The following is a 24,175-nucleotide window of genomic DNA, read 5'->3' as shown; positions in this document are numbered from 1 at the left end:
CATGTACTTATATTAAAGATAACTCTTAAATATAGTGGCATCTACTTTTTAATTCAATTATTTTATCTTCTAAAAAAAAAAAACAAAAAAACAAAAACATTGAAATTCACGAAAAAAAAATCAAAATTTTCTAGTGGAATCATGCTGATTTAAAGAAAAACTAAGGATGAAGTAAAAATTTCTCATAATTTCTGCTAATAAGGGGCAAAATAAAAATTTTATATTTGCATTGTAGAGCCCTCAAGGTTAGAAGAGGGCTCTTCAAAAATTAGCGTATGCCACTAAATTGTGGAGAGCACACGGTATTCTTTAGTAAAAGGCGAAAGAATAGTTCGCTTTGTGCTCACCACGTGGCTGCGTGCTTTGAAAGATGGAGTTAGAATATGTTATATTGAGACGTCATAGTGGAGTGAATTCTGCTGATGTTCGATGTGGGATTCTCATTTTTCTTAAGACCCACAGACGAGAAGTTATACTATTGGGCCTACATGACCAAGCCCATTTTATGCTTGCTTTCAAAGAATTGAGATAGATATGAGACTGAAGTTAAGGGCCGGTCTTCAATTATTTTCAAAAACATTTCCAAATAGAATCCGTGACTGTCCATAACTGGTATCAAGCCTCAATTCTTGAAAGTATTCGGCCATCAGTGACCCAAGCAAAATTTCAAAAGGAATGGGTCTATGTAGAAATAGACGTTAAAAAATGTGTTGCCCAGTGGGTCCATATGGATGGGCTGGGATTGGATGGGCCATGGCCGGCACATAAGCAAAACCCATTTTTACCAATTGGTAAATGGGAAGAACAGTTGAAAAAAGAGTAGAATAAGTCTGGCTTCAACAAGAAAAATGATTTCTTTTTTTAAAAAAAAAATTATTTGGAAATTTAATTTTTTTATTCTTTTTTTTTTCTTTTTATATATTATTTAAATTTTTTTTTTCCTTTACTTACGGTCTATATTTATAATATTTTCTTATTAGATATTAGGGTTGAACCATTCTTGATTCAAATAAAAGTTAAAAATAAAATAAAATATTTCATTTTTTTTACCTCTTTGTTCTTTCCCATAAAACTATTATCCACGCGGATTATACTTTTTATCATGCCATATCTTCTTCTTCAACTTTTCCTTAGTGAAATTTTATTTTTAATATTTACACTATTTTAACGAAAGTTTTAACACAAAGATATGATAATTTAAATGAAAGTATACAAAGTTTTAATATGATTCAACTAATGATGTCTACATCTACGAATGAGAAAAAGTCATTATATTATAGGTTTCTTAAATCATTCTATATATTTTCTATTTATTGTATCTACATCTTACTATCTATAATATTTATAAATATATTTTTAATAGCTTTTCTTATTCTATAAAGAAATCTATTATTATAATGATATATGAATTTAACAATTTCTATATTAAATTATTTAATTAATCTTTTATATCTTGTATTCTTTTGGACATTTTTAGAAATTTTTATCCTTTAACTTTAATACCAATTTACCTTCAACTAAAATTCATTTTGTCTATACATCATTCTCTTTAACTCTTTTAGAAATCATCATCCTTAGTTTTAATACCTGTTTGTTGTTTTAACCGAAACTTGAATACAAATAATATTAATTCAAGAACATAAAGATAAAATAATTCACATAAAAGGTACATGAGATTTTGAGTGATTTGGTCAACCATCGAATCAATCATTATTTCTTATATTTCTATACACCTAGTATAATCTTTGTATACAGTATTTTTTATACTATTAATCAATAATTTGAGACACCTTCCAATCATGTGTTTGTTTCTTTTTGTTTTTTTTTAACAACTTTTATTTCTATTTTGTGAAATGATTGATATTATGTTACAAAAGATATTATTGTTTTTTTATACCTTTTAATTTTGATTAATTATCAAATAATTTATGCTTAATTCTAATAATAAAACAAGCATATGATATGAATTAATTCAAGGCTTAAATGTTAAGATACTAAAAAAGTGTGTTTAGTAGTAATTTTATGACATGTTTTTAATCTTTTTAACACTTAAATTTTTTTTATTTTTTAAGTATTAAAGATGTTAGAAACACTTTCTAAAATAACTGTCAAACACATTATAAAAGATGTGTTTGACAATTATTCTAAAAAGTGTTTCTAAATGTTTTAAGACTTTAAAATTTTAACTTATAAGTATTAGAAAAATTAAAAACATTTCCTAGAATCACTACCAAACGCTACTTATGAGTACATTTGATAATAATTTTAAGAATTATTTTTAGTCTTTTTAATATTTAAAAATATTTATTTTACGCTACTTATGAGTACATTTGATAGTAATTTTAAGAATTATTTTTAGTCTTTCTAATACTTAAAAATATTTATTTTTTAAGCATTAAAAATATTAAAAGCATTTCAAAACAAACTCAAAATATCAAGTTTACCCTATATTTTATAAATTGTATCACGTACTATGGTGGCCTCTATTTTAATTCAATTACCATTTCAAAAAACCATTGAAATTCACGTATAAAAATCAAAATTTGCATATACGGAATCATGGTTATATAAGATTCATAATAAAAGAATTTTATATTTGCATTGTAGAGCCCTCAAGGTTAGAAGAGGGCTCTTCAAAAATTAGCGTATGCCACTAAATTGTGGAGAGCACACGGTACTCTTTAGTAAAAGGCGAAAGAATAGTTCGCTTTGTGCTCACCACGTGGCTGCGTACTTCAGATGGACTGATTACAAGATATTATATAGAAATATCACAGTGGTGTGAATTCTACTAACATTCGATGTGGGACTCTCCTTTTTCTTAAGACACACAGGCCAGAAATAATGCTATTGGGCCTACATGACCAAGCCCATTTTATGTTTGCTTTCAAATAATTGAGATAGGGATGGAATTGAAGCTCAGGGCCAAATCAGGATTCCTCACCCACTTTGATAAGCGTCACGTTCAAGTATATAATTGGGATGGTGTTTTGGTTTCTTTTGGCTTTGAATTTACATTCAATTCCAAAGCCAATAATACACTGAATGTCTGGAAATTGAAGCAATCCGGCTCTGATGGGGCTTACTGCTTACACTCAATTCAACATTGACTTGCTTTCTTCATGTGACTTGCTTTTCCAAGAGAAAGACACCTTGTTTAACATGTAAAATCAGCTTGATTGAATGTTGAAGGGTTTCCGAGTCCGCCATGAAAGCTTCTTTCAAAATACCTTCATAAAAGATTATCTCTTCATGGGATACATGAATTTTTAAAAGCATGAAATTTTTTGTAAAAAACTAATTTGTAGAATCTGACCATTGGTTTATAAACCTTTTGTTTCGGAATTTCAAGAAAAGAAGTAAATGTTTTATTGGCACCCATTAATTTCCATGGAGATTATTAAATCGTAAAAGCATCCCTGAGGAATTAAAACCATTTTTGTAGCGAACTTGATCAAAATGCTTTAAGTTAGTAACTTTTTTTGAAAGTGATTTTTGAAGAATTATCTACCACAGCCCATTTTTACCAATGGGTAAATGGGAAGAACAGTTGAAAAGAGAGAGAAGTAGAATGGGCCTGGCCTTAACATGAAAAACGGGGTTACTATGTAGTCAATTTTGCCATTCAAATTGTTCCCTCTTACATGCACATGAAAGCATGGCAATGTGCTGAAGCTTGTTCTCAATAGGGCAACTTGTACAAACCTCTCTCTACCAATTATTGATCACATGCTCTCTCTCTCTTTAGCATGTGGTTTCACAACTCACACTCCACACCAGTAGGGCCAATGTCCCCGAGCGTCTCAAGAGTTCATACACCCTTTTCATGGAGGACCCTACAATACCCCTTTGTTTCAAACCTATATGACTTTTAGGTGTAGGGCATATACCCCACATCCCACAAGGATTTAATTGGGGTACCTATTTTAAGGATATGAATATGGGTGAAGGTTTGTGTATTTGTTAAGCCCTCATCTGCCAAAGGAATATAATCCCAATAGGGAAGGGCAAATGGGCCTCCCTTGTTCTACCTTTTTAACAGTATGGTCCCGGAGTTGTACAATAAGAGCCCTACCATGATTGGATTTGAGCCCAAAAACAGCTGCTGGATATCACTTCCTACATTAATTCCAATAGAGGGGCTACCTCCTCAGTGACCATAGGGCTACTGCCTCATGGTCCTCCTTTTGGCCTATCTTCTTTTTGCCCTTAAAAAAAAAAAAAAAAAATCCCCTAAAAGGGCCTAGCCCCTTTCCCAATTCACCAATGGTGAAATCAATGATTTGGGATAGCAAATGCTTAGTTATTCTAAGGGCACTTATTGCCTTGAAAGATAGGAGCTTCATAATTGTGTATCAACCCCTGTCTACCCAATATTAATGTTGGAGACAGAGCTGCCTTCCAAAAAAAAAAAAAAACCTTTAAAATTTAGGTCAATGTTGAAACCCCCCATCAAGTTTACAGTATCCTCAGTCTTGTCTTTGATTTTTTTAAACTGGGTACACCAAAAGTTAGACACAAGAAAAGGGTACCACAGTAAAGATTTTTGGGTACAAGACTACAGGTGGCTCCAGTTATCCCACAAGCATAATGAATTATTGAACATAATTATTTTATGGAGGATTAGGCCTAAATTTCTTTGGTACGTGTCCAAATTTTGCAGAAGGGACCAAGAACACTATTACACTTGGATGATGGCCATGATGGTGACACCGATACTGGAACTCAACCAAAAAATTAAATTTTAAAAATTAAAAGAGGTGACATGATTGTGGCGATGATGAGGCTGTCCCGGCACACCCTCTTGCCTTTTGATTGGCTGATAGAATGCCGTTTTTACTTGGTCTATGGTCCTTGAGGTTTTCAGTTTTCAGATAGGCTTGCAAATAAGTGGTTATAAAAGGTGATGCCTTTATTCGATAACATGCTATATTAAGCTAAGATGAGATTGAGATTGAATAATTATGATTTATGCTCTAAAAAGTGTTACCAAGTCTTGATGATTTCTTTCATCTACCGAGATATTTGACCAAACTGAAGAATTGTTACAAAGTTTACTAAAAATTATTTTTTTTAAATGTTATTAAAACAATTTGTTCACAATTAAGAACTCCTATGCATTGATTATCTTTGTATTTTGAAATTAAATATTAAAAATCAAAATTTGTAATTTCACAATTAAGAATTACGATAGGGCGGATCTGAGACAAGTTGTTCCCATCCCAATCTTGCCATGTTTATTCAAAATAATTTTTATTTATATCGTATAAAAATTAAATAGAGTATAGTGGGTATACGAATTTTTTATACCCATCTTGTCTCACTCGATTTAATTTTTTTGAAAAAAATTTATTTTCATTTTTAAAATTATTTTTATAAAACTTTTAATGGAATTAAAAGTAATGTATTTTATAAATAATTAAAATATTATAATTTTTTATAATTTATTTTTTTATTATTATTATATATTAAAAGTAGAAAAATAAAAATTACATTAAATTAATTTTTTAAATTGATTTTATATATAAGGGATGTGAGACAAGGAAACATTCAAACTCACCCCAAATATGTTTCATTAAGAGTAGGACGGATGCCAAAGAAATCTTCCCATAGCTACCTTTAGTCATAATGTTTTTGAAAATAATTGTGAAAAAATAGTTTATAATTTCACTTGTTTTCATGGACAAAATTTATTTGAAAATTCAAATACTAACAATGTTTGTTTTTTTTACTTTTTGCTTAAAGTAATTTGTTTTCAAAATTTAGATTTTTTGTTTTTTTTACTTTTTCATGACTTATTATAAATTTTTTTATTAAATAGAAAAAACCAAAAAATGTAATTTTTTAAAAATAAAAAAATAACATATTAGTTTTTTTTACTTTTTAATATTTAATAGAAATAAAATACTATAAAAACAAACAACCTAATATTTAACACTATTAAGCATTAAGGTTCTATTTAGAATTAAATAAAAAAACAAACATCATTTAAAAATAGATTTTCAACTTGTTTCTTATGAAATGCACTATAAGCTTATATACAATGCAAAAACCAATCAAAATATTTTTCAAATATCCAAAAAAAAAATAAAAAATATTGTAAATTTAGTCATTAAAATAAAAAATTATTCCCTATTTAAAATAAAAATAAAAACTGGAACAATTATTAAATGATTCTATATCTTTTTTATTAACTTTCTTTTTTTCTAACATTATTTAATTTTCTCCTTACCTAAAATTTATGGTAGGATGTTAACGTTATTTTTATCCAAAAAGGGTGTCATGTTCTTATGATAGTCATTCAGAGGAGTGATTATCAAACAACATGTATTGCAATTTGATGTCACTTTCGCTCTAAGTAGACAACTTATTTCCATTGGTGGAGCTTTCCTTAGCACCACCTTTCAAATATTGATGTTTTTTTTTCTTTGTTATGTCCAAAAATAAACCGATAATTTTAGTTGGCCGTTATTCAACCACCACACTCAAAGGCCAATTTTTTTTTTTAATTAGTTTAAATGATAAAAAAAAAAAAAGGCATTTCATTCAGTGGGCCCTGTATGGAAGATGTCTTGCCACGTGTCTGCTAATCACCACCTAAGCCTCTAATGGGGAACTTACACGTGTGCCACTCTTCCAATTATGATAAAGACATGGACATTATAGAATGTGAATTGGAGACCGATTCTATGATTAATTTCTTTGAACTCCATCATTTTATGGACTAAAATAAAACCATGAATTGAAGATTAAGGTATTGACTAAGATTGAATGATTCCACAGCCACCACGCCTTGACAAAAATGGAATTTCAAAATTCCACATTGTGTTGTTTCTGTTTTACAATATATTTTATTATATATATATATATAATCTAACTATAATAAAGAATTTTTTTTTTCAAGTTTTGGTTGATTTTATTTTATTTAATTTCTGTTTTTTCTAGCACATGACCAGGGTGGACCGTGGAAGTTACAAAAAATGTGCATGTAATAGGCATTTAATTTAAGGGAAATGACACGAAAATGGAGCTTGCCGTGCACGAGACGCCTTGAGTTGACACAATAAAGAGTCCCCGTTGTGGCCTGGACAATTATGCAAGCTTGGGTGCTCCATGGATGGACCCACTCCTACCTCTCACTATGTCTCATGAATGGTTTAGAAATTTGGTAATCTCATTAACACCCGCCATTCCATTGTATTCGAATCGATCTTTACTTTTATTGATATTATAAATATTTTCAACGATCGAACCTAATTCTATGGTATTGACTTGGTAAAATGTTGTACACATTGCGTCACGTTGAATTAATACATGTGGTTACATTCATTGAAAGGTTACCATGTTAGGTGGAGAGATGCAAATATTCTTCACTTATAAATATTTATTTTCTAATCTTTTAAAATCTTATAAAAGCCATTTCAAATAATGCAATAGGAAACATCAATCATGTTCGTAAATTAAATATTACTTAGAATAAGATGAAGGAGTTCTTGGATAGCATTAGATTTCATGTATGTAAATTTGAGAAAAAATCATCATATTCAAACCAAAGTAGGGTTTCATTATTGTTGAGTTATGTGCTTTTTGTGTTTGCAAGCTTTTGAAAAATAATGAGTACTTAGGGCGGGCCTTTCGAGTGGACATTTCCTCAAACTTTTGTGGTCTTATATTTTCTCTATGCCCACTTTACCCTTCTTAAATTTATTTAACTTTCCACCCTTCATTTTTCACTTTTCCGAGTGAAAATTAGAGTACCACCTTGAGTCTCTACCGAGGGCGCTCGCCTACCAAGAGTTGCGCTGCACCGTCACTACTCACTAGTCAGCGATCCTGACCGTCCATCTGTAGGCGGGACTTCATGGGCCCAGTTGTATGGGTGCGTTACATAGCAAAAGTGGAACGTTTTGATCATTTGTTTCAGAGATAAAAATAAGAGAAAACGAGTCATTTGACAAAAAAAATACAACCGGCCACGGGCTATTAAGGGAAAAGAATGAGGCTAGTTTGGCCATTGTAGTAAAGAATTAGGACAAAACCAGCGTAGAAACCGAGACCCTCGCCGAGCTCCAATCTGCTCCACCACCATGCATGTGACCCTTCTGAAGGTCTGAAGCCAAAGCCTCTTCCGCTCCTCTGTACCTCTCACTTTCTCCTCTGCAACTTTTAATTTGGGGCTCTATTTTTTGGGTTTTTTTGGAAGGCACCAGAACTTGACCAAACCCATTGTTGTGGATTAAAGTAGAAGCGAAAACGAAATTCATCAAAATTTTTATGGTTTTTTTATTTGTTGAAGTGGAAAACCGAACTGCCAACAACCCATATTTTCAATCTCTGTTTCTTTGTCCGCACTTCATCTTGAACCAAATAACGAAAGATCCATCTCAACTGCTGAACCCATAATCTGGTAGTGATCTTTGTGGGTGCTGTTGTTTGGGTATTGGTTTAAATGAGATGGTGGACTTTAGCAGACCCTCCAGGAATAGAGGGTTCTATGTAAGGATGAGGCTCTTGCATAAGCAAGGGAGGCAGGAGAAGAGCTACTGCTTCAGGTACTTCAGATGGGTTCTCTGGTTGTCTCTGTCTCTCTATTTCTTCAGCTCTTACCTCATCACCAACCACCCCAGGAAGCTCACCTCTATTCCTAAAGTCACCGTCTCTAACTCTAAAGCCTCTCGTGCTTTGTTTGAAACCGTTAACACGACTATTCAACAACAACCCAGAGACCACCAAGGTTTGATCATTATACTTTGTTTTTCTGTTGTTTGAGTATTTTGGGTTGCATTTTTTTCCCTTGGGTCTATAGAGTATCATATATTTGCTTTTTTGATGCAGATTTGTTAAAGGATTTGAAGGTTTATATCTATGATTTGCCGTCGAAATACAACGTTGACTGGTTATCAAACGAGCGATGCAGCAATCACCTCTTCGCTTCGGAGGTCGCCTTACACAAAGCTCTGCAGGAGAGCGACGTACGGACTTTTGACCCATGGGAAGCTGATTTCTTCTTCGTCCCCGTCTACGTGTCCTGCAACTTCAGCACGGTTAATGGCTTCCCCGCCATCGGACATGCACGCCCTCTTTTGGCATCCGCGATTCAACATATCTCCACCCAGTTGCCATTCTGGAATAGGAGTCTCGGCGCTGACCACGTCTTTGTTGCCTCTCACGATTACGGAGCTTGCTTTCACGCCATGGTTTGAAAATAAAAACCCATTTCTCATGTCAAAATATCTGCGTATTTCACTATTTTGGAAACGATTCTCGTGTTTCTCAATTTCTTTGCTTTGGTTTCTATGCTTTCTGAAGGAGGACGTAGCCAGGGCAGATGGGATACCAGAGTTCTTGAAGAAATCTATCATACTGCAGACCTTTGGCGTCAAACACCAACACCCGTGTCAAGACGTCGAGAATGTGTTGATACCCCCATACGTGTCGCCGGAAAAAGTACAGTCAACCCTCGATTCAGCTCCGGCGAACGGCCAGAGAGACATATGGGTTTTCTTTAGAGGCAAAATGGAAGTCCATCCTAAGAACATTAGCGGACGATTTTACAGCAAGTAATCTAATCATAACCCTCTAATCAAACTACTAATCATGCCACCTCATTACCAATTTACCCCTCATATTCATAATTGTAAGTTTTTAACCCTTGTTCTCCCTTTCAGGGCTGTGAGAACGGCGATATGGCAAAAGTACGGCGGGAACCGGAAATTTTACCTGAAAAGGCACCGGTTTGCCGGTTACCAGTCAGAAATCGTACGGTCTGTCTTCTGTTTATGCCCACTTGGGTGGGCGCCGTGGAGCCCTAGACTAGTAGAATCGGTGGTTTTGGGATGCGTGCCGGTCATCATAGCCGATGGTATCCGGTTGCCCTTCTCCGAGGCCATACGCTGGCCGGAAATATCCCTCACGGTGGCTGAAAAGGACGTGGGAAAGTTGGGAATGATTCTGGAGGACGTGGCAGCCACCAATCTCTCAACTATTCAAAAGAATTTGTGGGACCCAGAGAACAAGCGGGCCCTACTTTTCAACAATCAAGTGCAAGAAGGGGACGCCACGTGGCAGGTTCTTAATGCTCTATGGCATAAGCTAGACAGATCACACAGGCGGTCAAGACAATCTTCGAATGGGCATGCGACACGTGACGTCTCATGACCGGATTATGGCGATGCCAGCTATAGAACGCCTTTTTCACGACGTGGATGCGGATGCATGGGATTAGTGGAGGCCAGCTACTCTATTGGACAGAAGGTAGAATATTATAGTGAAGCACGGGGGCCCACCGCTGCAGAGAGACATAAGATTGGATTGTGTGGGCATGTGAATATTTGCTGACATGGCGAACCCTGATTGGATGTTTCTGGAGCTTCTGCACGACACTATTGACCTTGAGGAGTAAAATGTTGGAGGAAAAAAACAATTTAAGAATAAGATTGGTGGGGGGACCCCCTCATGTTGAAGCCCAGTAAATAAATAAAATTCCACAAACAATAACTTATTTCAGATATTTTGATGAGAGAGCGGATTCTACGTTGTTGGAAATTGGAATGACACATTGACACTCGCACAAAGTATACCTTAATTTTATAAAAACCTAAGAAATCTACCATTGGTAAGGCTGATTTTGATTTATTTTTAGAGGAGCATGGATAATAACAAAGGTTATCATAGAAGTGTGGACTTTCTAAGAATAGTGGGGAATTTAAAATATAAATGGTAGGGTTTAGGCTTTCTAGGTACTTTGGAGAGTGGAAGGTCAATATTATATAGATTGTGGTACAAAAAATAAATAAAATAAAGGGGTTAGGGACAGGAGAGTTAAACAACACAGCTGTGTGACAGGAGAGGGGGGTGTGGGGTGTCAGAGCTTTAAATAAATAAGTAAATATGGGACGGTGGTGCTCACGGATTCGGAATCGAACTGTCCACAACACTCCACGTTGTTTCCCTATTTATATCGTTTTGTTTTGAATTTTTACTGAAAAGGGCTGTCCTTCTCTGTCCCCTTTCCATTTCTTTTTTCAAAATTTTCGGATGGTGGTGTGGTAGTCCATCTTCCTTTTCACATTCTGCTGTGGCCCGTGGGGTTGTCAGTTGTGATTTCATGGGCCACAGCCTTAGTTCCGGCCCATCCAACAGTTTGGGCTTCGGTTTAAACAAGTGGCAGCAGGCCGGTTGATGTGTAACAGTCTGTGGGCCTGATCTTGTACCTGGAAGCGAGATACAATTTTAATTCTATTTCAGCTGGCTGTCCTAAGTTCCTAACCATCCAATGAATAATTTGTTTTTGAATTTTATATACGATCAAATCATTATGTTGTGAAAAAGCTAGCCAATCATTGCAAGACATGTGGTGACCTAGAGTAAGCAAATTAAGAAATGAATCTCTCCCTGTCCGGACCGATTTGGGTGTTGAAGAGTGATCCAATAAAAGTTGGGCAGATTCCATCAGCTTTATATTACTTTATATAAATCTAGTTTGAAAGCAAATAAACAACCGACCTTAGCTCAGTTGGTAGAGCGGAGGACTGTAGTAAGGCAGATTAATCCTTAGGTCGCTGGTTCGAATCCGGCAGGTCGGATTTTTTTTTTCATTTAACATTTTGTACAACTCCCCTATTATTATTTAAATCAAATGCGCATTTATTTATATTTTATTTGAAATATAAATTAGACTTAACTAAAAGCAAGACGTAAACCAAATTGATATCAAAATCAACATGATAGTTGCATATGAATCTCTATATGACCACATTGAAATAAGGAGCATAAGCCAAAATTGATTTCTTTGTTACCAAAATAGAAACTTAACTAAAAGCAAGACGTAAAGCAAATTGATATCAAAATCAACGTGATAGTTGCATATGAATCTCTATACAACCAGCACGTTAGGTTAGTTAAAGGGCTATCATGTGTCCCATAAAGTTGATATGGATAGGTAGACTTAGTTGTTTTCATTTAGCTTATAGATATCTTCGTTCTCTTTTGCACGGGAGATTATTCTAATAGGAATTTGAATTTTCTTTTTCACTTTCCGTCAATTTTGATTTATTTTCTCATCAAACAACCATATTTTATAAGGTTTGATATTTTATCACTATAGATGGTTTAATTCATTGATATCTCTGTATTCTTATCTCTTATTTAAATTTTCATTTTTGTTTGATTATATATATATATATTTTAATAATTTTCAATAAGTCAATGGACAATGAATATTTATTTGGGTCACCCCCATCTTAATCGTACCTTGATTATTTATATTTATTTTCATTTTCATCCAAATAAAATAAAATAAATTGGATTAGACAATTCAGATTGCATGATGAAAATTTCTCATACCCATCATGTCCCATCTGTTATTTGATTTGTTTTTAATTTTTAAACGGATTACGCTTCTTGTAGACCCATCTCATTAGATATAGAACTTATTTTATTGTCATCCCTAATAAAGAATACGGGACATAATTCTTAAAAATTTAATTTTTGAGAAAAGTTTTCGCAAATGTTCCCAATCATCCCTATATTTTTAGCAAAATTTAATTGTCCCTCCATTCGGGTACTTCTTGGGCGAAATTGAAAAGCCCAAGTCCACCAACAAAGGTCTGCATGGACGGGGCCTTGGCCAGAGGTCAGAGCCCATTTAACTAGGCCGTAGAACACATGAAAAAGTTAATGATGAAGTGGTCAAAAGGTGTTTAGCACATTCCAAACATCAATTATTTAACCTTTGTACCGTGTTTGGATGTCTTACGGAAAAACTTGTTATGGCACTGAAGGGTCATCACGATTTATTTTAAGTATATTTAATTTAGAAATTACGAAAATTTGGGGTTTCATGAAGTGACGTCCATGTCATTATTCTATTCATCGGTGGCATGTCGTCATCGTAAATTCCAAACTCCAAGAGCCCTCCAAACACGCCGCTAACACTGAAATTAGACGTGTAACCACAATCAAATAAAGATTGTGATAAACGAAGAAGAAAGATGGGATGTGAGATGCTCATATGCTTTAATCAAATCTGTTTGTTTTGGCTTATCCTGACTTATGAAGATTGCATTATTGCTTGTTAAGCCATTTTTTGTGGCATCCAATGGCCACTTGATTCCATGAATTTGGCCCCCGAAGTGTTCTTTTGGAGAATTTTATGACTTTTACAATATGAACACTTAATTAATTATCATTTTTTTTTTTATCATATGGTATAAAAACCCCTCTTCTTCTTCTTCTTCTGCCATTGGGTGGATAGAAAAGGAGGGATGCGACAAAACTTACAAAGTTACAATCGACCTATCATTCATAGGCAGCCACTGAATTCCTTTCCCTTCAAAGAGAAAAAGGTGTCAGAAAGGGAGAAAAAGTTAATTCCCTGAGCTTCACATGCATGTGTGCCCTGCTCAGAAGTCATTTTCTTTACACGGCATATATACCAAGTGTACGAGTCTTTTGCTTCACGGAAATTGGTGCAACTTTTGTGTTTTATTCAACGCTTAACAGATAGATATAAGGTTAATTAACACTTTGGATGGAGTTGGAAGTCTGATTAGATAAGGGGATGGCTGAAAGATGATGAGCTGACAGACTTATCTAAACTCTAACCTACTGTAATTGTTAGAAGAGTGTATGGGCAGGACAAGTTGGCATGATGCAATCTGAATTTAATCAGAAATTTGAATGGGCTTCGTCATCAAGTTGACTTGAATTGGGTTTTTTCAATTCGAACTCAATTTGGATTGAACTTAAATCAAGTTTTAAATGACTTGAATCTAACTTAAACTCAATTTAATACTTTTATGATATTTATAATGTATATTATATTTTATTATAATATTCATTTTCTTTTTATGTTTTTAAGGAAAATATCAAAAGATATTATATTATTTTTTTAGCAAATATATAAATTTATGTTTATTTGTTTGTTGCTATATTAAAATTTTTCTTTATTTACTATTTAAATTTTTATATAAATATATATAAAAAATTTTATTTAGAAATATTATAAATAAATTTTGAATAATGCAAATTGAACAACCCAAATTTAATTTAAACAATTTGAACTTGATTTAAGTGTTAATAAATGAAGTTGGATTAAACTTGGATTGAGTGCTTCAAGTTAAACCGATTTAGACTTGGGTTACCCCTCAACCAAATCAACCAACCCAAATTGCAACCCTAAAAGAGTGACATAGGTATAAAGTTCCCAATCCAATATTAGGAGGAAGGAAATGGAACTTTTAGTGGTTTATATATAAATTCATTTTATACGTCTCTTGAACTTGAGATGTAAGTGGAGGTCTAGGCCTGCCATTGGGCCATTCATTAGAGGTGTTCTACTTCGTAGAAAAACACTTAAAACCCCTCGATTACTAATTAACTTGTCTTATTTTTGAAGGTAAAGAATATTTCTTTTTGAACTACTCCACAACAAAACTCTAAAAATCTCTTAATCTCTAACTCCCTTCTCATATTATTTTTGGACGAAAGCTGTCTAAATGAAATTATATCAAGAGTTGTGCGATAATGGTTATTGAATCTTGGAAGTAGGACATTTATTTCCATAGACGGGAAAGGGGGTCTACTTTAAAGATATATTTCTCATGCTTCAAGTTGTCTTTATAAATAATATATTTCAATTTTGCTTTCATTATTCCACATCAATCTACAATACTTTCTTGCCTACCGTGTTAATTATTCCAACAATAGTCAAACAAGAGTTTAAAGAGACCTTATCAATCTTTATAATGTAATAATATTATAAGTAATTGGTACACAATCACAATTCTTTCTCTGCTTTATTAAGTAATAGCAGAGTGTATACACAAATACCCAAAGACCTCTCTCATTTGTCACACTCACACCCACGCCTATCCTTTAACCAAAATAGCAAGCAAATAATTTATTCCAACAACAATCCAACAAAAGCGATTCAAATCTTGGAGGCTTGGACGCGCGCTCAACGACTCTTGCACCTGTTCTTGGCAAGCTGGACCCATCACAATGCACTCCAAAACAAACTGTCTTTGTAACTTAAGTAACAACTTATAACTGTGTATAACCAACCCACTCTTTAGTCTTTTTATCAACATCTACCTAACACTCTGGTATCTGAGAGTGGTCTCTCTTGGGGTCCTGGCAATAGTCGTAAACCACGTAATTCTTCTGCACCGATTCCATTGCTGAGTACTGCTGTTGGCTCAGGCCTCCTGCGGAGGACGGCGAGATGGAGGGTGGCCGGCAGGAGGCTGCTGCATCGGTGGTGCACCCGCCTAGCTTGAAATTTTTGTACCTACCTATGAATGGTTGGTACCGGTAATCGGCTTTGTATTTTCCATCCTCTGTGGCCCATGATGACGCATCCCATATCGATCCATACACCCACATTGGCCTTGCGGGAAATGTAGCGTCATTCTTTCTTGGATACCTTCTTACGGGGACATCGTCCACTAGGAATCTGCAAACCATTTCATAGTACAACTACATAAATAGTAAGCAGAAATTGAGATTAAATCAAGCAACCTTTGGGCCATGTGGCATGTAGCATCGTCGTTTTCACCTTTAGGCCAAAGAATGAAAAGACTTTGCATGCTTGAAGAAAATTAGCGGCGGGATTTGGAGGAAATGATACTAACATGATCTCATCTGGGGTCCATAGGATAGCATAATTATGAAAGTCTTCTGTTGGATCGAACCAGAGATGAATCTTCACTTCCCTCCCTATTAGTCTTCCATCTCCACTTCCCTTCATATACACGTTGGTCTGCAGGGTATAAGGCTTATCCAGTGTTGTTCCCAGGAACTCGATATCGATTTCATCGTGGTTCCCAGGGTAGTCTTCGTTGTTTGAAAGCTGTCATTGCCCAGATAATGAATTATTAGAATATCAGTTCTTAATTTGAGTGATACAGCCCACAATTGATATTCCTAGAAATATAGAATTCTCATTCTTACATAGAAAGATGTGATCACTCCTGCAGTATAGCCAGGTTGGAGCTTGATGGCAGCACTGAAGTAACCTGAACGATAGGGCTTAAGCGACTTAAACCCACTTCCTGTTTTCAGAAACAAAGAACGTTGCAGTATTTGCTTAGAAATGAAAAAATAAAATAAAATTAAGGTCTGCACTCTGCAGTATTAAGCAAAGGAAAGAAAAAAAAAAGGGTTGTAGTACCAGAGGTACTGTCAAGCCAAATTGTTAATAAACCCTGGTCTATGGTTTGATGCTGAGAACCCCAGAGATTTCTAAAACCTTGATTAAAGCTAATAGGACTAAATTTGGAACTGGGGGAGAAACCAGGGGAAGGTGGACCCTGAGCATCGCTGCAAGTAGTGATCATGAGAATGAGAAGACAGAGAAGGGGAGCCATGAAAATTAAGAAGGAATAAGAGAAAGCTTAGAAATGACTGATTGAATGCAGGTAGGAAGGGATGTTGGGAGAAGGTGGGAGTGTGTATGGGAAGAGAAGTGTGGCAATGCCATGGTATAAATAAGGGAATTGGAGTACCCCACCATGTAGGCGATGATGAAGTGCGACAAGGGAAGTTGATGAGGGAGTTACACAAGGAAACAAACAATTCGCAAACGCTAAGTGGTGATCATAACCATGGGAGAGGAATAAAATCATCAACTTGTGGTATTTCCCCCTTTTCACCTTCCCTTCCCTTTTGTGAGAAAACTTGTGAGTTTTGGTTTGCTAAATTACAAAAGCAAAGAAAATGATGAGAAGGGCAAGAGAGGTGGGGTTGAGCATGATCCACCTTTCCTCACATGTGAGTTTTGGTTTGTTGACATGTGATGAGGTCTAGTGACCCACTTTTCCTTCTTGTACTTCTCATTGGACGGTTGTGGAATAACAGATATGGGGCATGGTGCGGCTCCAAATTTTACAGTCCTCTCTGCATGTGCTCATAATTGAGCATGATCCAAGAATAAACAGGCATGGTCTGGAGGACGAGAACATGAGAACTTTGGCTGTCTCCATGGTCATAGAGCTGAGTACTCCAGGGAAAATTTAGAGGGTGGGATTCCATCTCTGGGTTCATGTACTAATGTCCTCACTCAGAATCTTTCCATAAATGAAGAGTACTGCTGTCAATATGTTAAAGAATTGAAGGGTAAAGATGACTTTAATCGTACAATATTGTAATTTTTTTCTTCTTCTGAAAAATCAAAACTAAATTAACCTTTCAGTTGTGAACAAAATAGATCCGCAGTGGACTCTCTGACAAACCAACCCAAACCAACCCTTACAACATTTGAAAGCTTTAATTAATTTTTTATTCCTTCCTTAAATATTTAAACAAAAAATAAAATAGTTAAAAATATTGGTTAGGTTTTTTTTTTTCTTTGGGTGCGTTTTGTATTTGACTTGAACTGACGGGGGTACGGCAATACTGGACCCACCCAACGCCTCCCGGCCCATTTTCCAACTATAAGCTTTGAAACTTTTGCACAATTGGAATATTGACTTGCATGTTGCCATTCTCATCCTTAATACAATTTGCTACCACTTGATTACCATCCAAATTCAACATTTACGTAGTTGCCATCTTATATATATAATATTTTCTGTTTAGCCTGTCGGATCGAGGCGATGTCGACTGTCGACTGAGCATGATCGATAAATTGTGGGTCAGACTCCCAATGGCCTATATCATGTACCTTAAATTGAGTGAGCAGCGATAACATTCTGTGATCGAACAGTACAGTCTGTGAACTACAATAAATGGGTGGACACAGACGGTGCGTATGGCACCCATGTTTGGTTATGCAGGTATGTGTAACATGAGAAAAAAGAAAAAGAAAATAGTGTGGATGTGCATGTATTTTCCATGCCATAGCAGCCACATATGGTACAAATCCTTGTCACATTCCGGTCTTGGCCGGTGAACATCATACTCAGTTTTTGTCTTGCTTGGTTGCTTTCCTTGAGGAGGAATTTAAGCATGGTTTTTATGATGGAAATAAATTGAAAATTGATGGTTTGTTAACGTGAGTCAATGGCATGGAAAGTCATAAAATGCGTGAGTCCTGGGAGCAAGACGGCACACCAGACCTATATTCAAAGGACAACAACATGGAGCCAGAAAATCATGGATATGGGTGTGGCATGAGAATCCCGCTTGTTCCGTATGTCGACTCAGATTTAACACCGCAGAGAGCGAATTTAGTTGGGTTGTCCTAAAGAAGCTTCAAGAAAATTGAATATTTGAATGATCCCCCAATAATCCACAAGGGCTTTTTGATGCTCCACCATATATTGCGGTAACGTGGGCATAGACTATGGTATGGACGGGGGCTTTCAAATTAAATCATATGAAATATTCCGATTAGGTGGACAATATTTTTCAAAGCCGCAACACTCGATGTATTTCAATTTTCAGCAGGCAAGAATCAAGATAAGCCACATTCATAGACCGGACTCCCGGGGCTTAGAGAAATCGCGCTCTTGGCCTCTTCGTCCGCCCCCTCCCCCGTCACCATGCCCTACGCCATTTAATGCATGGGGCCTCTTGGCCGACACGTTACGTACCATGCACAGTTCTTAGACCAGCCACCCAAATTTTATCAATTAATTAATTAATTAAATTTTAATTAAAAAAATTTAAATACGGATAGTCATGTTCTTTCTCCCGCAATCCACAGTTCTTTAGGTTTTTAAAAAATCATTGGCTCTTTAAATAATCTGTTCTCTTCTTTATATTTATATTTATGAGTATTTATACGATACCCATCTATCACGCTTGATTAAATATTGCATTCTTGATGTTTAAATAATATGCAATTTTTTATTTATCCTGAATTTATTTTTATTTTTATTCTAAAGGTCAGGGAAGATCTCCAAAGGCAATGATAAGATTTGGACGAGTCCAATTAAATGTCATCTCAACATTTTGGTTGTAGCGAAAGGAATGATAAGAATGAGAGTAGTGAGCATCGGAAGAGACATCATTTGGCGATAAAATACATTAAGATCTTTCTTTAAGATATCTTTATATATTTTACTTTTGTTTAAGTTGATGTTTAAACTGAACCAGGTTTTTAAAGTCATAAGAGTAGTCATTATGAGTACCGACAATGATATACCTTTTGTACTTATAACTTACCTTATTAACACTGCTCTTTTAATTCTTAAACACCTTTTGGCATATAGGAATATATATCAAGTAAAAATATATATATATATTTTCACTTATTATTCTAGTGTTTTAAATATATTCTAATTATTTAAATAATAAATGCGTTTTTTATTTAAATGGTTGCTTCCACCTTATACTAATTTTAATGTTCGGATTCAAATTAAGTTAGTGGGTGTTATAAACTTTGAAGATTTCTCAAAATTCTCTTAAATATGAAGAAAAAGATTAATTTTCCATCAACTGATTTAACTACTTAAAACATTTTTCGTCTCTCCTTTAAAGTCAATTGATACACATGATGTGTCCATTGAAGTTAGGGCTGGTGCCCTACCTTTGAAGTTCTAGGTCATTTCCTCTTGTATTAGATAAACTGGGGCCTACACGTGTCATCAGCTCAATTTTTCAAAAATTGAAAAAGGGTTAGTTGATAGGACCATGATAAGGTTTTGGATATTAGTTGGTTGTTTGTGGATTCCTAACTCTACATTACACATTAGACAATTGAAGCATTGGGTCATATGCCTCATGGCATAAGTCATGGCCTAACTTCCAATTAACAAAAAATACACAAGTGGGTTGGGCATGGACAATGAGTTAGGTTTTAAAAATGGGAAAAAGGAAAAAACACAGAGGGGAGGAGTGAGGACATCAATTTGGAGTGAAATTGCTCTTATTTGTAGCGTTTGGAAGCAGGAATCAATTCTTCAAAATTAATGATGGTTAAAATTTGGACATGTTACAATTTGTAAGGAAAACCCATCTCAGATTTTACCAAAGCAAAATGAACTTTTCTCTAAAATATGTTCACAGTGAAGAAGAAGCTACCAATCTGCAAAAGTATTTAGCTTCTGAAACATTTTTGTCCAAGCTTTTCATCACTGGATTTTTTTAAACAAAACAAAAAAAAAAGTAGCGTTTGGTTTTCTTTATTTCCCTTGGGGCTTCAACATATCCCAAGATTCTAGATACTGGCATGACAAATTCCATGAAACAGCAAGGAGGCCTAAGATTGGAAACAGCAAGGGGGGCTAGTTAAGCTCTCTATTACATGAGTGCTTATGCAATTTATTGGCTTGGTGGTATGATTTTGATTTCCCAATTATAATTGTGGGTGCTTAATTTTGTGAATTCGCTCATGCCAAAATCCACTATTGTGACTTTCCTTTATTGGCAAGTATGGCCTTAGACTAATTAGTTTTACGGATTCAAAGCAATTCGATATAATAATTGTTAACTATGGTAAAAATATGTGTTTATTTTTTTACTTAATTTTAAATAAAAATTTAATGTTTAATAATATTAAATTGTTTGCTTTTAAAATTTTTTTATTTATATTAAATATTAAAAAGTAAAAAAAAAAAAAACAAATATATTATTTTTTTTATTCAATAAAAAGTTTATAATAAATTATAAAAAAAATAATAATAATTTAAAGTTTAAAAATAAATTATTTTCAGCAGAAAGATAAAAAACAAAGACCTCTTAATGCTAAGTCAACTAACTTATTAGGGGTTGCCTTTGTGGAATTAAGGGGAAGTCTTCTTACTTAAAAGTAGGTTGAATTCAAAAGCCTACAGTAATATATCAACTATGGTCATGACTACACAATACCTTGAGTAATTGGCTCCTAACTCTGATACCAAATTTTAGGGAAATATGGCAAAATCCTATAAACAAAAAAAAGAGCCCACAAAGCTATCCTCATACTAGAGCAAAAAAGGCCCAAACATCAAAAGCCCAAATACAAACCCTAAGTACCCTAAGGCCCAAACCAACTTTTAGTTTCAAATATTTGCGATGAAAGGGATAAGATAATCCTCACATTAGGGGAAACAGTCTCTACTTAAAGAAAATTATAAATATAACTTCGATTTGACATAATTAATCTTATATATATATTTTTTTTGGTTAAAAGTGCTTGGACATGTGAGATGAAGCTAATTTTTTTGTAATGGAAGAAATTTTTATCAAGAGAAAAGCATTATAGTTCATGCTTAAAAGGATTGAAAGTTGTTGCACCCTTTCATTCGAAATAACTTTTTTTTTTCTTTTTTCCTTGTCCCTTGCCTCTCTCAACCTTAGACCTAAACACAAGATTTGTAGACATTACATTCAAAAGTTATGTTTGGTTAATTTGATATAGCATGAGATAAGATAAGAGAATAGATAATATATCTTATCTTATATTTGATTGGTGATGGGATATGATAAGTTATCATGTAATTTATTTTATCTTATATTCGAATCAAATATAGGATAAAATAAGTGGTGTGATATATTACACTTTCTTTTATATCTATTTTATATAGAGTATATTAATCTTAAATTAAGACGTAGAATGTCCATATTTCATCTGTTATAAATTTATTTTTTATTATTTTTTTACATTACTCATTTTGTCAAATACATTTTTTTATTATGAAATTAAATTTGTGGTTAAAAAAAAATAAATATATTTATAATAAAAAAAATTTATTCAAATTTAATTTTATAATAAAAAATTTAGTTTAAGATTATATAATAAATTTATTTTATTATATATTATTTTTCAATGTTTAAAATAAAAATTATATTACATTATAATATTTTCTATTTAAAAAAATATGAAAATTGTGACATCCCATATCAGATAGGGTGGAAAGTTTTTTGCGTTATATAAGTATAGACTCCTTTTTAACTTTATAGACATGTTTTGAAGCAGTGAGGGTCCCTTTGGGTCCAAATGGGACAATATTTATACTTCCTGTTCACGGTCCAGAGAACGTAAGGTTGGAGTCAAATTTCAAGGTTTGAAGAAAAATCTTTATAGGTAAGATTCTAACCCATAGATTAATATTTTAGATTCATTAGTTAATTTCAAGCACATTAGATTTTTTTTGGAAAACCCAAATCTAGATTAGGGTTAGTGTGGACCCGCATTTTTCACGTGCGCCCCCACCAGATCAACGAGACTCGCTTTTTATTCGTGAAAAATAATTTTTGGAAAAGTCGGAGTCGCCACTTATTTTATTTTTATTTTAAAGGGAAAATAAAATAAGAAAGAAAAACCCTAAAATGTGACTCCATAATTTTTGGAAAAGCATGTCTTTGAAAAACCCGAGTCTAGGTCCGGGGATCAGGTTACCTATTGGGAAGATACCTTTAAAAGGTAGCACCCCTCTAAGCCCTATAAAGGTCTCTACTAACTAAGTTAAGGGGAATGTGGCAATTAACCGGTTAATTATGGATACCTAAGTAGGCTAGATGGTTCCAAAAAATAGCATGCCAAACAAGATCAAATCATAATAAAGGAAGGTTAGGATGCGTACCTGGACCGCTTCTCAAGCACTATCATAAAACATCAATGGTTAATTTAAACAATATATCATCCAACATGTATTTTATTAGAAATAATCAAACAATGAAACATGTATATCAGAACACTCAAGCATTATTAGACATAAACATTATTTCACAATGACAAACATATTCACAGAATTCAGAAAGTAGGTGATAGAGGACATACCTAGATAGCATAGATAATTTATAACGTGCTTCCTCAAGTTGTAAGGGGTTAGATAAATAATAAAATATAGAAATCCTAGCATGCTCGTTGTCTAATTAGCATAGCAGAAGTGATCAAAGTATACAAAATCATCAATTATCACATACATCTTGTATATAATTCCTAAAAAAAATAGATATGATTTCAATAAATGGCAAGGGTGACAGTAAAGATGAGTTTTAAAAAGATGATTTTATGTAGGGGTTTCACCAATTCCCCAATTGATATACACAAATATAGCTTGGAATTAAATGTTATCACTTTCCTAAAAAAAATAAAAAAAATAAAAAATAAAAAATAAAAAATCATGAGTATTGAAAAAACATTTTTTTTTATAGTTTTAATGAATTGTATTTATAAAATAAAGTTTTGATTTACTTAAATAAGAAGGCTTTAATTTCATGCAAAGAAAATATTTTTTTTAGAAAAGTTTGTTCACAAGAAAATAAATGTTATCACTTTTATAAAGGAAATGTTTCATAAGTATTAATAATAACAATAATAATAATAATAATCGATTCCATAGTTTTAATGAATTTTATTTATAAAAAGAAGCTTTAATTTATTAAATAAAAAGACTTTAATTCCATGCAAAGAAAATGTTTTTAAAAAGTTCATTCACAAGAAAATAAATGTAATCATCACTTTTGTAAAGGAAATATTTCATAAGTATTAATAATAATAATAATAATAATTTATTTAAATAAAAAGACTTTAATTCCATGCAAGAAAATATTTTTAAAAAGTTCATTCACAAGAAAATAAATGTAATTATCACTTTTATCAAGGAAATATTTCATGAGTATAATAATAATAGTAGTAATAATTGAGTCCATAGTTTTAATTAATCTTATAAAAGGAAGTTTCAATTTACTTAAATAAAAAAAGCTTTAATTCCATGCAGAGAAAATGTTTTTTTTAAAAGAAAGTTTATTCACAAGAAAATAAATATTATCACTTTTATAAAGGAAATATTTTATGAGTATTAATAATAACAATAATAATAATAATAATTGATTCAATAGTTTTAATGAATTTTATAGAAAGAAGCTTCAATTTATTTAAAAAAAAGACTTTAATTCCATGTGAAGAAAATGCTTTAAAAAAAAATTCATTTACAAAAAAAAGAGAAAGAAAATTAATTAATTAATAATGGTAATAATAATAAAACCTTATAAAAAATATATTTGATGATTTAAAAATATTTTTTTATGTAAGAATATCTTTTATAATTTAAATTTTCCTTTAATAATTTTTTTTTATTTACAAGATGATGATTTCCACAACTCTTTATTTAGAAAGCACAAAATTTTTTTATTATTTTTTTAAAACATAATAATTTTTTTTTAATAAGATAAACAATTATTTTATATTTTAATCCAAGAGAACAAAAAAAATGTTTAAAATAATTTAAATATTACAACTTTTTATTTCTTATTTTTGAACAAAGCTATCATAAAAATTATCAAAACACTTAAAAATTCAAAC

General features: G+C 33.1%; 2 protein-coding genes and 3 non-coding genes across 5 annotated transcripts; 2 read left to right on the top strand and 3 right to left on the bottom strand.

The window, feature by feature from the left end:
- Nucleotides 1–235: 235 nt before the first annotated feature.
- LOC132253974 (U5 spliceosomal RNA) lies at nt 236–356 on the bottom strand. Its single transcript, XR_009465924.1, has one exon. It is a non-coding gene; the product is annotated as a U5 spliceosomal RNA (small nuclear RNA).
- Nucleotides 357–2,607: 2,251 nt separating this feature from the next.
- Nucleotides 2,608–2,728, bottom strand: LOC132253975 (U5 spliceosomal RNA). The gene has a single exon (XR_009465925.1). It is a non-coding gene; the product is annotated as a U5 spliceosomal RNA (small nuclear RNA).
- A 5,194-nt stretch (nt 2,729–7,922) lies between these two features.
- Nucleotides 7,923–10,510, top strand: LOC100243163 (probable glucuronoxylan glucuronosyltransferase IRX7). The gene is made up of 4 exons (XM_002275643.5): nt 7,923–8,734; nt 8,836–9,197; nt 9,310–9,560; nt 9,669–10,510. Exons 1-4 carry the CDS (start codon nt 8,455–8,457, stop codon nt 10,156–10,158), a joined length of 1,383 nt encoding a protein of 460 aa, XP_002275679.1. The 5' UTR covers nt 7,923–8,454; the 3' UTR covers nt 10,159–10,510.
- A 990-nt stretch (nt 10,511–11,500) lies between these two features.
- Nucleotides 11,501–11,585, top strand: TRNAY-GUA (transfer RNA tyrosine (anticodon GUA)). The gene is given in 2 exon segments: nt 11,501–11,537; nt 11,550–11,585. It is a non-coding gene; the product is annotated as a tRNA-Tyr (tRNA).
- A 3,135-nt stretch (nt 11,586–14,720) lies between these two features.
- Nucleotides 14,721–17,017, bottom strand: LOC100265471 (probable xyloglucan endotransglucosylase/hydrolase protein 32). The gene is made up of 4 exons (XM_002275826.5): nt 16,175–17,017; nt 15,955–16,055; nt 15,636–15,853; nt 14,721–15,457 (listed from the first exon to the last, which is right to left on the bottom strand). The coding sequence occupies exons 1-4, from the start codon at nt 16,368–16,370 to the stop codon at nt 15,097–15,099; spliced, it is 876 nt and encodes a 291-aa protein (XP_002275862.1). The 5' UTR covers nt 16,371–17,017; the 3' UTR covers nt 14,721–15,096.
- Nucleotides 17,018–24,175: the final 7,158 nt, after the last annotated feature.

This window comes from Vitis vinifera, chromosome 6 (genome assembly GCF_030704535.1).
Source record: "Vitis vinifera cultivar Pinot Noir 40024 chromosome 6, ASM3070453v1".
Classification (NCBI taxonomy): domain Eukaryota; kingdom Viridiplantae; phylum Streptophyta; class Magnoliopsida; order Vitales; family Vitaceae; genus Vitis; species Vitis vinifera.
The sequence above is the reverse complement of the archived record's forward strand: the minus strand, read 5'-3'. Positions and strand labels throughout refer to the sequence as shown.